This window comes from Microcebus murinus, chromosome 18 (assembly GCF_040939455.1).
Source record: "Microcebus murinus isolate Inina chromosome 18, M.murinus_Inina_mat1.0, whole genome shotgun sequence".
In the NCBI taxonomy this organism is placed as follows: Eukaryota; Metazoa; Chordata; class Mammalia; order Primates; family Cheirogaleidae; genus Microcebus; species Microcebus murinus.
This window is the reverse complement of record NC_134121.1, coordinates 2511645-2527449: the sequence shown is the minus strand read 5'-3', so window position 1 is coordinate 2527449 and position 15805 is coordinate 2511645. Positions and strand designations below refer to the sequence as shown.

At 49.8% G+C, this 15805-nt stretch overlaps 2 protein-coding genes across 5 annotated transcripts in view; one reads left to right on the top strand and one right to left on the bottom strand.

The window, feature by feature from the left end:
* Positions 1 to 15805, bottom strand: part of ENDOV (endonuclease V) — a 36072-nt gene that overhangs the window by 4080 nt on the left and 16187 nt on the right. The window lies entirely within an intron of this gene.
* Positions 1 to 15805, top strand: part of RNF213 (ring finger protein 213) — a 94758-nt gene that overhangs the window by 76808 nt on the left and 2145 nt on the right. For 3 of the 4 annotated variants that reach the window (XM_075994001.1, XM_075993999.1, XM_075993997.1), the window contains 18 exons: positions 102 to 224; positions 809 to 919; positions 1332 to 1571; positions 1919 to 2000; positions 2806 to 2840; positions 4175 to 4269; positions 5423 to 5582; positions 6150 to 6330; positions 7872 to 7963; positions 8587 to 8838; positions 9563 to 9695; positions 10083 to 10166; positions 10490 to 10670; positions 10921 to 11122; positions 12558 to 12635; positions 13145 to 13339; positions 13858 to 13947; positions 14040 to 14218. In XM_075994001.1, coding sequence (XP_075850116.1) covers positions 102 to 224; positions 809 to 919; positions 1332 to 1571; positions 1919 to 2000; positions 2806 to 2840; positions 4175 to 4269; positions 5423 to 5582; positions 6150 to 6330; positions 7872 to 7963; positions 8587 to 8838; positions 9563 to 9695; positions 10083 to 10166; positions 10490 to 10670; positions 10921 to 11122; positions 12558 to 12635; positions 13145 to 13339; positions 13858 to 13947; positions 14040 to 14218 — 2513 coding nt within the window. Of the gene's footprint in view, positions 1 to 101; positions 225 to 808; positions 920 to 1331; positions 1572 to 1918; positions 2001 to 2805; positions 2841 to 4174; positions 4270 to 5422; positions 5583 to 6149; positions 6331 to 7871; positions 7964 to 8586; positions 8839 to 9562; positions 9696 to 10082; positions 10167 to 10489; positions 10671 to 10920; positions 11123 to 12557; positions 12636 to 13144; positions 13340 to 13857; positions 13948 to 14039; positions 14247 to 15805 lie in introns of all 4 variants that reach the window. The other variant, XM_075993998.1, reaches the window with a different exon arrangement.

Sequence of the window (15805 nt, the reverse complement as noted above, 5' to 3'; positions counted from 1 at the left end):
CTGATGACTCCCTGGATCCTCTACCTATTGAGTGGCTTCTATGCAAAACATTCCCCCTGCAGTCCACACTCTGTTTAACCCCTGTCTTCCTGGTGCTGCAGAAGGACCACCTGGGTCAGATAGACCGATACCTGGTGTACGGTGATGAGTACAAGGCTCTTCGTGATGCCACGGCCAAAGCTGTCCTCGAGTGCAAGCCCCTGAGTATTGTTACTGCCATGAAGGTAGGACGGGCCCACGGCTTCTCTCTGGTACCAAACGGCACCCCTCAGGGCCTGTGTCTTCTCTGATTCATGCCTGGTGATGCCGGGTGGTGGCCAACATGCCTACCAAAATTCACATCTGTCTGTATATTCACACATCTGCTTGTGTGTGTGTGTTTAAAATCTCACCTTTAAATTGGTCTGGTCTTGCTCCTTTTGAGTCATTGTTTTCCTTGGCATTGTGCCAGGCAAAGAGGAAAGAGAAAATCCCATCTCTGTACAGGAAAACTTATAAGACCAGTGAAGTAGTCAGAAGAAGACTAGATGGTGATTTCTGTTAATTCTGTCATAAGCTGTCTGATAAATATGCATGGAGTTTACTCAGAGAATATTTTATAAACCTTGTGGCCCGAGAGTGGCTGACCGGAAGACGGCCCACGGGCGGCATGATCCCAGGTGTCTGGGCCTGGGAAGGGCTCCCCCGCCCCTTGGTGGGCTGAAGGCTCATGCACGTGCCATATTCACATGGAACCTACCCAGGCCCCAGGCCCTCAGACAGAGCTGTATAACTGCTACATTCTCACTGGATGTCCTTGCTTTTGCAGGCCTGCAGGGAACCCAAAGCCCAACAGGCAGTCCACTTACTGTTGGCACTTTTCAAAGAGGTGGCTGTTTTATACAGATCCAGTAACACGAACCTCCATCCTAAGCGGGAGGTGAGTACCCGTATTCTGGGCTTGTGTCCACAGTCTCCTTATTTATGTGGAGGGACTTTTGGAACAGAATAAAAGTCATGAGCAAAAATCATGCCCAGAATTTTTTATCTAGGATGGAGGTTTTCAACCTTGTTATGCAGAGGAACTGTTTTCTGTTTAACACAAAGGTTATAGAATTACAATGAAAAATAACACAAAGATACATAAGAATGTAAGATAATGTTTACCAAAATAGAAAATAAAAATTAATGCTTAGGTATGGGGTTGCTGTATTCATATATGCAAATTCTCTTCTGTAAAGAATTTCCCCTCACGTGGTGGTAATTTATCCATATTTACCTTGATATTTGATGTGTATTTGGTATAAAAATGTATGCCTATTTATATCTTAAAAATATCCTTTTCCCGTTAGCAACGCGAGGCTGTGAACAAGTTCATCGAAGAGTGCGAGGTGTTCTCTCCTGCTGTCAGATATTTTGCGACATCCCTTGTGGAGAACACTCTACCGTTGCTGAGGAAGAGCCCCGGTGACAATGGCCTTGAAGGAACAGTGACAGAAATGGCCATTCACGCTGCAGCCATCCTCCTGTGTGGACAAAACCGAGTCTTGGAGCCGCTAAAGAACTTGGCTTTCTCCCCAGCCACCATGGTGGTAAGACTGGGCTGGGATTGCATCGGCCTTCCCAGCAAACACTTCCAGCGGTTCGTCACCGTCCAGACCCAGCCTGTGGCCCTGGGAAATGGGAACCTCTTTAGCTCTGACGTTCTGCACCTGCCTCTATCTCACCTGATCCGTTAGCCCACAACAGTAGGGAAAAGCTCACCTTGCCCTCTGTAGTTTCACAGAGAAGAGTTATATTTTCGTCACAGGCAGCTTTTGAGGTCAGGAAGAAAGCAAACAAAAAGTTCCCTCTCTTAGCCTGGGCCTCTTGCTGGACAATCGCAGCCCAGCAGTGAGCTCACTCACCCAGAGCCGGCTCTGCCTCTTTGCTCTTTCAGAATGCCTTTCTTCCGACAATGCCTGAGGACTTGCTGGCTCAAGCCAGGACCTGGAAGGGTCTGGAAGGAGTCCGTTGGTACAGTAAGTGCTGGCGTCTGGGGCGGAATCGCGCTCCTCTCCGCTTCGCGGCACGCCCGACTGCCACGTGAGGCATCGGGTTAGACTCGGGATCCACGTGGCTTACACCGAAAGGTCCGAAGCCACCTGCCTTTCCTGCCTGTGGGCGGCTGCAGAGTGTGAATGGCACCCTGCTGGCCAGACGATCCAAATCCCTTCACTTTTCAGTGGGATGGACAGGACCTTTTGGGGTGCACATCCGTTCCCTGGAATGTGCCATTTGAGGAAAGGGGGGACTGGAGACCACGTCAGGGCTCACTCAAAGGCCAGTTACAATACAGCAAAGTTTCCCTCCCAAAAGTAGCTCTTTTGAAGTATAGAAACGGTAGACAAAATGATATCATTCATGGCTTTATGTAAATTTTGCTGTTGCCTTCAGTAAATAATCTTTTTAAACCAGTTTTTAAAGTTGTTATAATAAAATAAGCTCGTGGCACCAGAAAGAAAATCAAAGGGAACAGAAGGGTATAAAATACTGTCTACCTTGCCTCCAAAAGTAACCCCCGGCACAGCCTGTAATCTAATTTCTCTCTGCTCTGTAAAACTCAACTCAGACGCTTTTCTCCAGCAATGATTACTGAGCTCCAGGCATGTGTCAGACAACTGAACTAACAAAGCAGCTCGAGATTTCCGGGAAGGCACTCCGGACGGCCACTAAACGTCACGCTGTGGTCAGGGCCAGAGAGTAGGAAGTTAGCTTTCCCTCTGCAGCGTAGGTTACGCGCCGGAACCTCATTAGCTGACGAGTGTCCTGTTGTTCTTTTACCAGCTTGTCCCAACGGCCATCCCTGCTCTGTGGGAGAGGTGAGTCTTGGTATTTAACATGGGGTTTGGGGGGCAACAGGTGCATTGCTCTGGGTCTCAGGAGAGAGGCGGCAGACAGAGGAGGAGGAGAGCGTGGGTCGTGGCTGTCTAGAGCACAGGTTCACTTTGGAGCATTCAGGGTGTCCCCATGGAGCGTCTGAGCTGACCAACCAGGGCTTCTAACCTCAGCACTGTGGACGTGCTTCTCTCCTGTGGGCCTGTCCTGTGCGTTGTGGGGTGTCCAGCAGCGTCCCTGACCTCAGCTCACTGGATGCCAGGAGCACTTCCTCTCCTCTCTCGCGGGGTGACAGCCGGAAACGTCTATGGGTATTGCCCCTCCCCTGGGAGACACAACTGCTACTGATGGGAACTGCCACTGCCAATCCTTCTTTAGCCACTGCAGTGTAGGACCAGGGACACTTGTCCCTCCAGAATGGCAAAGTGCCGCCTGGCCCCTAGGCTGGATGCCTAGCCCAGAGATAGGTACGGCGTGGATACCAAGGGATAAGAAGAAGGGAGTTGGGATTGCAGCCACAGGGACAGAACTGTACAGTATCCATCTCTGCACTCCAGCACCTAGCCCAGGCCCTGCTCACAGTGTGTCTGCACTTGCTGAGCGAGAGGCGGTCGACTGAGCTGACACACGCTGTGTGATACAGTAAATAGGAGACATGGGAGGACACTGACAAATACACTGTATCTGTCTGAGCTTCACTGACTTCCTTGTCCATGAAAGGAGGAGACTGAAGTAGATTCTTTCCAAGACTGATCCCGGCTCTGAAATCCGAGGCTGGTTTGGTCTGTCACGCGCTGTGATTCTCAGTACAGAATAGCACACTATCTGGTGTTCAAAAATGAGCCTTCCTTCGGAAGTAGTAAATCTTACAGATGGATTTTGTTTTTAAATAAGAAAGTCCCCATGGATGTAAGGCCATCGGTTTGGAAGCTGTCACGGTATTCCTGGTGCTAGATGAGGAAGCACTAAGGTCCGGTGGGTGGGTTAGGCGTCAGAATAGAAAAAAGTGATAAATACGAGAAAGGAAGATTGAATTTTATATGTTTGTCTATGAAGTGTCACTCCGTTTGGGAATAAAACTTAAATGGTCTCAGCTATTTTTTTAAAAAGTCCGAATTTGCCCCTGTAGGATGTAATTCCTCTGAGTGTCCCCCGGCGCCCCGTGGCTCCTCCTGTGCCATGAGCACACGCCAGAACACGCCAGCCGAGTGGCGCTCACCTCCTCCTGTAAGGATGACGTCATTTGCAGGATGGCATCTGGGCATAAAATGACACTGGCTCCAAAACCAATTCTGAGTAACATTTTTCTTCTCCCTAGTGCGGCATGCCAATGGAACAGAGCTTGTGTGTGGACTGTGGCGCTCCAATTGGTGGTTCCAATCACAGACCCCACGATGGCTTTTCTGTTATCCAGTATGTAAGATTGCACTTCCTTTCTGCGTAGTCAACCATGGGTTGGGGGCTGTTTTATTCCAGCTGCTAAAGTGATAATAAATACAACATTAGTTGCTATAGTACACTCGGGCCAGTGTCATACTGGACATCAATGCCAACGTCCGGCCGTCATACAGCAGTGAGGTATTGATCTGTCCTGGGCCCACTGGGCTCAAAACACAAAGCAGGCTACTTGTTAACACTCACTAACATTAATACTTATTAATACTGATGTCTCCCAGTTTGCCCCAGGTGCACCTTTGTAGAAATATACTTGACATGAACAGGTGACCTAATTCAGAGGACATCGAAGTCTGCAAGACTTCACCTTGTCTTCACCTGGCCACTGGGACCAGGCATGTTTCTGTGTTAGTAGATGCCATCTCCTTTGTAGACTATATTAGCTTTCTAATTTTTTTTTTGTTTTGAGAAAAATGAAGGAGACATAGTCAGTCTTATCCAATCTTAACCAGATTTTAGAATCCAGATAAAAATCTGATCTCAGAGTCCCACGCTGAGATGAGTGTGGTTATAAATGCTCCCTTCAGAGAGTTGGTGGGACCTGTCTGTGGTCATCATACGTTCTGTTTTGGTGTAGTCACAGCCTAAAATATTCTTACCTATTATCTCCACAAACTATGAGAATGTCCTGAGATCTCTCATACTTTCACAACTGCATGTATCTGTCATGCTGCATCTCCTGTCTGAATGTGATACAAAACCCTCCTCCAGACCTTGGGTCCAGTGTTTTATTTGAGAAACATTAAGAAGGTGTGGACCATGCCACGTTGCTGCTGCCACTCAGACTCCAGCTGTCCCCGCCCGCAGAGATGTCAGTGGGAGAGGCAGGTCGGGCGTCCGTCCTAACCCCCTGCCCAGGGACCAGCACAGCAGCTGCAGGGGCAACCACTGCACACCTAGAATGCTGTGCGTCTGGGCAGCCAGGAAGCTGAATGTGTAATGGAAAAGACTCTTGGGAAAGGAGTCTGGGCTCAGGAGAAGAAGTACTTTGAACGTTGTTTTCTTGAAAACTGTGTACCTGGTCCCCACGTCCTAAGACTCTGCAGGGTGTCAGAGAGCTCAGAAGAAATGACCCTTCTCAGTCCTCACCTTGTCCTCTCTCTGCTTCCAGACACAGCACAGACAGAACCCAGACTGGCCACGTGCTGGGTGACGCGTGTCGCAGAGGTGTGGCGGTGGCGCCTGACCGAGAGCTGTCCCCGGCGGTCTTCCTTCTCACCCGCCTGCTCACTCACTTGGCCATGCTTCTGGGGGCCGTCCGAGACCCGCAGGTACAGCGTGGCGCTGCGAACCATGGGTTTCCCTAGTGTAGGAAGAACCTGCGGTAGCGTTTTTACAGGGAGCCCTCTGTCTAAAAAGTCCTGGCCACCACCTATGGATTTTCAAAATATCACTGAAAACCAGTCTACAAAGCAATATAAAATTTACACTCCCTAATTTTTCCCACTGTGGCATTTGACAGTATGGGAGAACCACTCATCACATGATAGAAAACTCACTTTACATGAACAACTCTGTGTCTTCGGCCCACGACTGGGAGTGGAGAGGCTAATGATTTTACCAACGTGTTCAGAAAGAGCACACTGCATTTCCTCCAAGTCAGTATTAAGCAAGATGGCAAAAAGTGCAGGTTTGAACATTCTTCATTTCACTGTGACAGCATCAAAGCCAGCAGCCGTTTGTTCCACTCTGCTGTTTCAATCACGCCTGGACCACTGCACGGACTTCCTAGAAACCACCCTCTCCTTTGTGCTGGTTTTCACTCCGGCTGGCTTCTCCCAGGCCGCCATCTCCTCTACAAACAGGTCGCACTGACTGCTCGTTCTGTTGCCCCACAGGCTCTGATGAACATCATCAAGCCGCGTGTGCGGGATCCGAGCGGCTTCCTGCGGCAGCACGTCCAGGCGGACCTGCAGCAGCTGACCAGGATGCTGGGAAGGAGCGCCGACGAGACCACCAACGCCGTCCACCTCGTCCTGCGCAGCCTCGTCCAAGAGCAGCACCTGCCCTGCGGCCAGAGTAAGGAGAGAGGGCCAGGGCGGGCCAGGCAGGGGCCCACGCAGAAAACTGCAGAGACCAGGCTCCCTCCCCGTGGCTCCAGAGTGGCAGACAGGATGGTGTGCAGAGGCCGGGAGTGGGGAGCAGGAGGCGCTTTGCCTGCCTGGAGGGCGGCCGGAGCCCCCGTGTCCTTCCAGTCACCCCGCCCGGCCAAGAGCCGCACTCGGGCCCGCGCGCACACAGTGTTCAGTGTATGTGTGTGGGGGAGCTGTTGCAGTCCAGTCAGCCTGTGGGTGACTCGCCAGCCCCCCCTGGGAGGGCAGGGTGTCTGCAACAGGTGACGTGTGACAGAGAGACAGTCACCGTCACCGCGTCTGCTTTCCTGACAATATCCTAGTCATATGCTGACCTGGTGTGTTTACACGTCCGGCTTGTTACAGGAAAAAGAGCAGGCACGATATACTGTATTCACGGAGCTAATTTTCTATTTAAAAATTTTAAATTCATACAGAAAGAAAAGGTCTGTAAGGTAACATAGTAAAAATGTTATCTCTGAGTAGTGGAATTAAGAGTGATTTTTGGCCTGGCACGGCTGCTCATGCATGTAATCCAGGTGCTGTGGGAGGCTGAGGTGGGCGGATTGTTTCAGCTCAGGAGTTCAAGACCAGCCTGAGCAAGAGGGAGATCCCATCTCTACTAAAAAAATAGAAAGAAATTAGCTGGACAACTAAAAATACATATAGAAAAAATCAGCCAGGCATGGTGGCACATGCCTGTAGTCTCAGCTACTCGGGAGGCTGAGGCAGAAGGATCGATTGAGCCCAGGAGTTTGAGGTTGCTCTGAGCTAGGCTGATGACTCGGCACTTTAGCCTGGACAACAGAGTGAGACTCTGTCTCAAACACAACCAAAAACAGAGACTGATTTTTATTTTCTTTTTGCTTGTTGGCAAAGATCACAATTACCATTGTGAGGACAATGTTATTTAAAATAATAATAATAGCAATAAAAAACCCTGCCCTGTGAGGAAACAAATCTATTCCCACTTCAGGTGCTTCTTTGCCAGACGCCAGCATCAGTACTTACTTTCCATTTAGCAAAATCTGATTTTATTTTAAGCCTCCTATTCTGGTGTGATTTCAGCTAGGTGCACACACCCCATATCACAGGACAAAACAGCAGATCCCAGGAGCATGGGGACAGTTCCCACAGCACTCTGTGTCCTGCGCCGCAGGCTTGGGCAGGTGGCTGAGGTGGCTGATGGTGGCCTGGCCCAACTACTGCGCCTAGATTTTGAAATCTAAGTTCTGTCCTTTCAGTAATTTTGCTAAAAATAGCTTTAAGATTACAATCATGTGGGTTAGAGAAATTTAAGAGATTGGACTATCTTAAAAAAGGTTGGCGGTAGCAGCGGGAGCTATTTTAGAATACTTAGGTTAAATTAGGAAGTTGTGACCCCGAAAGGAGCATTATTTCTATTTAACATTTATTTAGTGTTTGCTGTATGTAGACTGCCATGTTTTTATTCCTTTAGTAACCTATACAGTTCGGGTTTCTTTATAGGGCTTTTAAATTTTGATGCAAAACTGTCAACCAAAGAAATGAGAAACAACTGGGAAAAGCAAGTTGAAGCTATTATGTTACCTGAACTGCAGGTGGGTGCTAAGTGGTCACAGCCACAGAGCTACTTCGTCTGGGGATGGGGTCCCAGGCATCTCCTGAGCACCCCCTGCCGATGTCCCTTGCGAGGGTGTCCTCAGACACCTCTCGCTGAGCCTTGGGCTTCGATGCTGTCCCCCTGGCACCACCATCCTCCTGTTGTCCTCAGATACCCGTCCCTCCGCACTGCCTGTGAGTCCAGAAGGGGCAGGCAGCAGCTTTCTCCCCACTGCTTTCTCAGCGGGATGTGCAGCCAGAGGGAAAAGAATAAACTGTCATGTAGGGACCCACTGAAAATGCACTCACAATCACAGATTGATTACTCTCTGCTAGATAAGAATATTACCGAGAGTAACTAAGCCATCAGAGAAAAAAGTCAGTAAATAAAAGTATGGGAACAAAATACAGGTCCCCGAGTCCCATTGTGTTTGGGGAGTTACAGGTCCTCAAACAGGGAAAACTTAAATATAATAATATATGATAAAAGTGAGTATCTGATCACAAGCTCAGATGAGGAGAGTAGAGTAAGATGCAGACGCCCACTTGCAATGTCACTAGTTGCCCAATCTGTTTGTGATTACGCCTCACGTCCAGAATTCTGTATCATTTTCTTCCTTAGCATCTAGATAAAACCCTTCAGACCGTGAACACTCTAATCAGCAAAGATGAGCGTATCAGCTCTAACCCTGTGGCCAAAATCATATACGGTGACCCGATGACCTTCTTGCCCCACCTGCCCCGGAAAAGTGAGGTCCACTGCTCAAAGATTTGGAGCTGCAGAAAAAGGATCACAGTCGAGTACCTGCAGCACATTGTGGAGCAGAAGAATGGCAAAGAAACGGTGCCCGTCCTCTGGCAGTTCCTGCAGAAGGTACGTCTGACTCCCTGGGACTGCCTCCCCCTCGCTGGGCAGACTTCCCCAGTAGACCTGAAGGCCCGGGGCTCTTGTTTAGTGTAATCATTCCTAAGGACTGAACCTCTCAACAGACTACTTCAGTGCTTTGATTTTGAATAGAATGTCTGTAGCAGAAGACTCTGAGAGATTTTTTATACACATCAAACTGTACGACAGCCTGAAGCATAAAGTCAGAGCTGACATACACACACAAGATTACTAGTAATCTACACAGAGCTTGAGGCCAGGAGAAGACCTCCGGGATCACTCAGCAAGAGAAAAAAGAACACACATCCTTGTCAGCTGTGTCTGTGCATCTTCGTCCCCCAAGGCCAGGAGACACTGGTCATCAACCAGTGTCTGTTGAGAAAGAAAACTGTCAAGAATGTATAGCCAATATAAGGCCAGGCATGATGGCTTATGCCTATAATCCTAGCACTCTTTGAGGCCCAAGCGGGAGGATTGCTTGAAGCCAAGAGTTCAAGACCACCTTGAGCAAGAGTGAGACACTGTCGCTATTAAAAACAGAAAAATTAGCTGGCCATGGTGGTGCATATTTGTAGTCCCAGCTACTTGGGAGTCTGAGGCAGGAGGATCCCTTGAGTCCAGGAGTTTGAGGTTGCCATGAGCTATGATGATGCCCCAGTAACATTTTTTAGGTAAATATAAAAGTATTGTTGGGTGCTCTTCCCTGCTACAGGAAGCAGAACTGGGACTGGTGAAGTTCTTGCCTGAGATTTTGGCCTTGCAAAGGAGTCTAGTGAAGCAATTCCAGAATGTTCCACAAGTTGAATACAACTCCATCAGAAGTTTCATTAGCAGCCAAAATTCAGGTATGACTCTGCTCCAGTGAGATTAGGATTCTCCAGTTTGGTGCTTTAAAAGGACCACTCCAGTGAGGACACAGGGTGGGGGCAGGGGCATTGAGGGTTCATGGGTGCTCTACACCCTAAGCTTTTAGCATGAAGGGAAGGGTGCTAGATCCCCCAAAACAAATCAGAGGCTTTTGCTGCAGCTGAGAAGCAGCTCCCTCTCTCCAGCTCCTCAGATTCTGCTTAGTGCTTAAAACAGTGATCCGAACGCACTGGTGAGTGCGCAAAGACGCAGAGCTGGGCTGCGTCCACGGTGTCACTGTGCTGCGTCCACGGTGTCACTGTGCTGCTCTGGACTGGCAGGGTGGTCGCTAGCGTGGGGCTCTTACCAAGTGTTTTGTTCACCAGATGGGTTGAGACAGTTATTTCAGGAGAGAATCACCCTCTTTCTGTCGACATGGAACAAGCTGAGGAGGTCGCTTGAGACCAATGGTGAGTGTCCTGTTCCCCTCACGCTGGACGTTGCAGGAGGACCCGTTCCCAGAGCTTTTCTAGCACCTTGTCAGTGCTGAGTCTACGCATCTTGATGGTGGCGCCAGATAAGAGAAATAGCATGTCAGGGAAAACAAACCCTGAGTCCTTTCCAGTCCGTAAGTATGGAGTCACAGCGGAGCTGAGAGCATCTGAAACTCGTCAGCATCCGAGAGACTGGAGGCAGAAGCTGGAGACCTTGCTCCCAGCTCCCGGGTGACCTGAGAGGACTGACGCAGCCTGGCGCTGAGCCCCTTGCTGAAGAGCAGCCCTGTCACTTACAGGTGAAATCAAGCTGCCTGCAGACTACTGCAGTGTGGACCTGGACCTGGACGCCGAGTTCGAGGTCATCCTGCCGCGTCGACGCGGCCTCGGCCTCTGTTCGACCGCCTTGGTTAGCTACTTGATTAACCTACACAATCAAATCGTCTACACGGTGGAAAAGTTCTCCAACGAATGCAACAGGTATGTGCAGGGGCCACAGGAAGCCGTGCCAGCTCGACCCGGGTTCCTGAGCCCACGGGGACAGATGCAGGCCAAGCTTAGCTCCGTCCCCAGCAGACGCTTCCTCAGCCGCGCCCACCGGTGTCCCACCCTCGCGTGTGCTTGGTGCGCTCAGAGTGTGAGGACACGAAACAGGAACTGCTCCCCGCACGCTGGAGAGTCCGCCCGCGCGCTCGGCCTGCACACTGAGCGCTGCCTCTGTGTCCCTCAGCTATTCTGTGGACGCCTCTGAGGTCACCGACCTGCACGTCATCAATTACGAGGCGGAGCGGGACCTGACCCCGCTGATTCTGTCCAACTGCCAGTATCAGGTGGAGCAGGGCGGCGAGACCTCGCAGGAGTTCCACCTGGAGAAGATCCAGCGCCAGGTCACCAGCCGCTGCCTCCAGGGCAAGCCCAGGCTGACCCTGAAGGTAAGGCGCTGCCCAATGCCCACAGCAGGGCGGGTCTACGTCGCCACCCGCACCCGCAGCTATGTGACCACGCCCGCGTCTCTGGGCTGGGTGGCTCTCTTGAGCGCTCTGCTGTGGCGTCTGTGCCTCAGTGCTCCCAGGGTCTGTCCAGGTCCTCACGGACTCACCGTCTAGGTTTTTCTACCGTAGTTAGCGGCCCCACCTACCACCATCGTTTCCGCTCTCCCTTCAGCCTCCACACGCATCTGCCATGGGCGCCATCAGGTGTGCCCTCTGTGTGTCCTCACTGTCTGTCTACCGCCGCCCACTCGGGTCCACAGCACCCATCCTCGCGCCAGACTGCCACTGCGGCTCCTAACTGGACCCAGCTCCAGCCTCTGCAATGCACCTTCCTAGAGCCAGATCCGTTCCCCTCACCCTCGGTGGGGCAACCTGGCCTGGCCTCCCACTGCACGCAGGATCAGGCTCGGGCATGCAAGGCCCTGGAGCTGGCCCCATCCCAGCCTCCCTGCCTGGCCCCTGCCCTCTTCTCCCTTGCCTGCACCATGTCCCGTGACCCTACGTGCTGGATTAACACAGTGGGTGCTTTCCATCTCTCTTCTTTCACCTGGACAGCACTTGTTCCTTCCAGCTCTAAACACACTGTACTTAAGTGTATTTATTCCCCTTAGTGCCCACAATTAGGCTGGGAACAGCTTGGAGCCAAGGCTGTTTTTAATTCATTGTGATATCTGCTCTCTGGCAGAGTGACTGCCTTGTCCACGGTTTGTGCCCACTAGTTACTGGAGGAGTCTATGAATGACATACCTTCACATTCCCATGTCCCCCAGTGCCTCTTGTGTGAACAAGCCTACATTATTCTACATGACAATATCGGCTTGGAGGCTGGGCACAGTGGCTCACACCTGTAATCCTAGCACTCTGGGAGGCCGAGACAGGAGGATCGCTCAAGGTCAAGAGTTCGAAACCAGTCTGAACAAGAGCGACACCCCGTCTCTACTAAAAATAGAAAGAAATTAATTGGCCACCTAAAAATATATAGAACAAATTAGCTGAACATGGTGGCACATGCTTGTAGTCCCAGCTACTCCGGAGGCTGACGCAGGAGGATCGCTTGAGCCAATATGTTTGAGGTTGCTCTGAGCTAGGATGACACCATGGCACTCTAGTGCAGGCAACAGACCAAGACTACTTAAAAAAAAAAAAAAATCTGCTTGGCCATCATATCCTGGCTAAATTCCTTGTGGTGCTGTGTTTCCTAGACTGTGGATTAAACACAGACATCATGGACAACAGACAGTGGTCTGCTCTGCCTAGTAACGCCCTGAACAGCGTGGCACTGCAGCTCAGTTACTGCTGAAGGACACATTTGTCATCTGATGGAAACCTTCACCATGGATTTAACTGCCAAAAACTCTTTTTTGTCTCAATTTAGGGAATACCCACTCTGGTATACAGACATGACTGGAACTACGAACATCTCTTTGTGGACATCAAGAACAGAATGGCACAGGTGGTCACACTAACCTTTGTCCTTTGCACAGTGTTGTTTGCCTCAGCAGAGTGCCTTCGTCATATTAGGACCGCTCTAGCCTCCCCCCACCCCTCCGTGTTTTCTGGGAGCGGCAGTTTCCGAGGCCTCCCTAAGAGCCAGGTGCTCTTTGCAGAGTATCAACAGATTGCCAGCTCGTGGGGTTAGTCCTTAGTGATGACATCATGACCACGTATGCTGAGCAAAGGGCCCACAGAACTTAGTTATTCCTGCTCTCGATGTGACATAGAGAGGGACACCTCCGTGTGTCTCCATCATCCCACAGGGTTGTTCTGAGCAGTCACTGAGCTTGTGCCCATTTCTAAAACTGTCTGTAACACTGCCTGGCACTTAGCACCAAGTACCAACTGTGACTATGAGAGTTTGTCCCACCTTGGGCTTGGGAAGTGGAGAAGCTAAGCTCCTTCACCAGGTAGTGAGAAGCAAGAAGCCCAGCCTATAGACCCTCTCTCCTGCTTTTGACTTCCCAGAACTCCCTCCCCAAGTCGGCCATCAGAGCCATCAGTGGACAACTGCAGTCCTACAGCGATACCTGTGAAGCTCTGTCCATCATAGAAGTCACCTTGGGGTTTCTGAGCACAGCAGGCGGGGATCCAAACATGCGCTTGAATACGTATGTCCAAGACGTCTTGCGAATGGGTGACCAGACAGCTCTCGTGCTAAAGGTGGGTCTCACAGGAAGCCCCTCTTCCAAGGGAATCAGCGCTGCGCCTCACCTTGGTCTCCCTGCTTCCTGCTAGGAAGACCACCGTTCAGGAAGCATCAGTCTAGGCACCCCCAGCAAGGAGGGGGAAGCAGGGGAGGCAAAGACAACCCCTCCCCCAGTCGGTCCACAGTGCAAACAGAAAACGCTGGGAATGGCGGCGACACGCACGCACTCAAAATGCTGGCAGTCTAGATAGAGCGCACCACAGACAGGACTGAGGACATGGGGCAGCAGCAAACTGCACGATGCCAATGGACTCTGACATGCTGAGGGAGGGAGAGGCCTATCAGAGACATTTTATGAGGCAGGTGCATTAGTGGATGGAATGGAGGTGGCCTTCACCATGCGGGAAATCAAATGAGCACAGAGCAGAAAGGAATGAAAAATGCCTATGTGGACGGCGCTCAGGTTCACTGACGCGTGGCAGGAGTCGGGGCGTGAGGACTTCCCTTCTCAGAAATGCCGTTTCTCTTCCAGGCCTTGGAGAGGTGTCAGTTAAAACACAGCATTGCCCTCTGGCAGCTCCTCTCTGCTTACAAGTCCGAACAGCTGCTGCGACTGAACAAAGTGAGTGGGCCTCTGTCTCTTCCCGGGATGGAGGGAGCTGTGCCCCTCTCTTTGCAGGCTTTAGTGTCTCACTTGTCCTTCTTTCATTTCAGGAGCCTTTTAGGGAAATCAGCTCAAGGTACAAAGAGGACCTCAGCCCAGAAAACGCTAAGCTGCTCGGCACTTTCCTGAATCAGATTAGCCTGGATACCTTCCTGCTGGAACTCCACGAAATGATGGTCTTGAAACTGAAGAACCGCCAAGACCAGGACAGTTTCAATCCTGAGTGGATGTATGGATCTGCACACCTGAGGGGCGGGGTAGATGCCGAGGGCTCCGCTGCATGTCCGTGATCTTCCATAGACACAGAAATCATTCTTTTCCTGCCATAGGGTCCCATTACCTGCTGTTTTGCCATGAGCAGGGCACCCAAGGACTTGCTTTTTGGTTTCAATCTCTACTGGTTATTTTGAAAAATAATTATGGCAGTCTTATATTCTCATTCTAACAAGTATACTTAACTGTGACAAAGAAAGATGCATTTTAAATTTGATAGAAAAAGCTGCACCAATGTCTAAAAGAGTGTGTGAGAATACTCAACATAAGGCTGGGCCCGGTGGCTCACACCTGTAATCCTAGAACGCTGGGAGGCTAAGGCAGGCGGATTGCTCAAGGTCAGTAGTTGAAAACCAGCATGAGCAAGAGCCAGATCCTGTCTCTACTAAAAATAGAAATTAATTGGCCAACTAAAAATATATACAAAAAATTAGCTGGGCATGGTGGTACATGCCTGTAGTCCCAGCTACTCGGGAGGCTGAGGCAGGAGGATCGCTTGAGCTCCGAGTTTGAGGTTGCTCTCAGCTAGGCTGCAGCCAGCACACTCTACCCAGGGTAACAGAGCGAGACTGTGTCTCAAAAAAATAAAATATACCCAACACAAGATTTTACCAGCTTTTAGATATATGCCAGTCTAATGGCCAAAAACTGGTATCCCATTTTGTTACGTCCTTCCTGATTGAGTGATGAGGCCAAGCACATTTTATATTTATCAGCTACCTATATATCCTCTTCTGAATTACCTCTTGGTATGCTTTCATTAGTTTTCTTCAGGGATCCTGATCTCTTTCTTCATGATTTGTAAGAGATCTTTGTATAGAACAGAGATTAGTCCTTCATGTTAAGTGCTACAATTGCTAACTCAGGCTTAAATTTCATGAAGTCAAATTTGATAGAATTCTCCTATAACGTCTCCATAAGAAAGTACACCTATAAGGGTTTCCTCATCCAGAGGTTATAACATATCCTCCTGTTTTCTTGTGCTTTTATAGTTCTATAATGCACACTTATTTTGTTACCCAATATATATTTATGTGTAGTGTGATGTAAGGATTTAACTTTACTGTTTTTCTTTAAAAATGGATAATCAAACTCTAGTTGTCCTAACCAATACATTTCATATTTGCTATTTTCTTCTACGATACTCTAGGAATATACCTATATACATTCATATTATTTGAACTTATTAGTAATTCCTTATTATCCTGGACTTTTAGTGTAGAAAATAATGATATCTTTCCTAGAGAATTTATAATCTTTATTAATATAAAACATGAAATGGAATACGCGCTCTTTTAAAATGGTGAGGCGCAAAAAAAAAAAAATGGTGAGGCGTTGTTTCTTATGCACCCCTGTAAATAAACATCCCATTACTAGGGTGCCCGACGTCATCTGACGGGCCAGGATCGAGGCGAGCTCCACGGGCTGCAGGGGGGTGTGCGCTGCACGCGGGGGGCAGGCGTTGTGCGCCACAAGTCCGCTGCATAACTCCGTAGCTGACTGACCGTCAGCTGACCCTGGGTATTGCTGGTCTTAATAAACA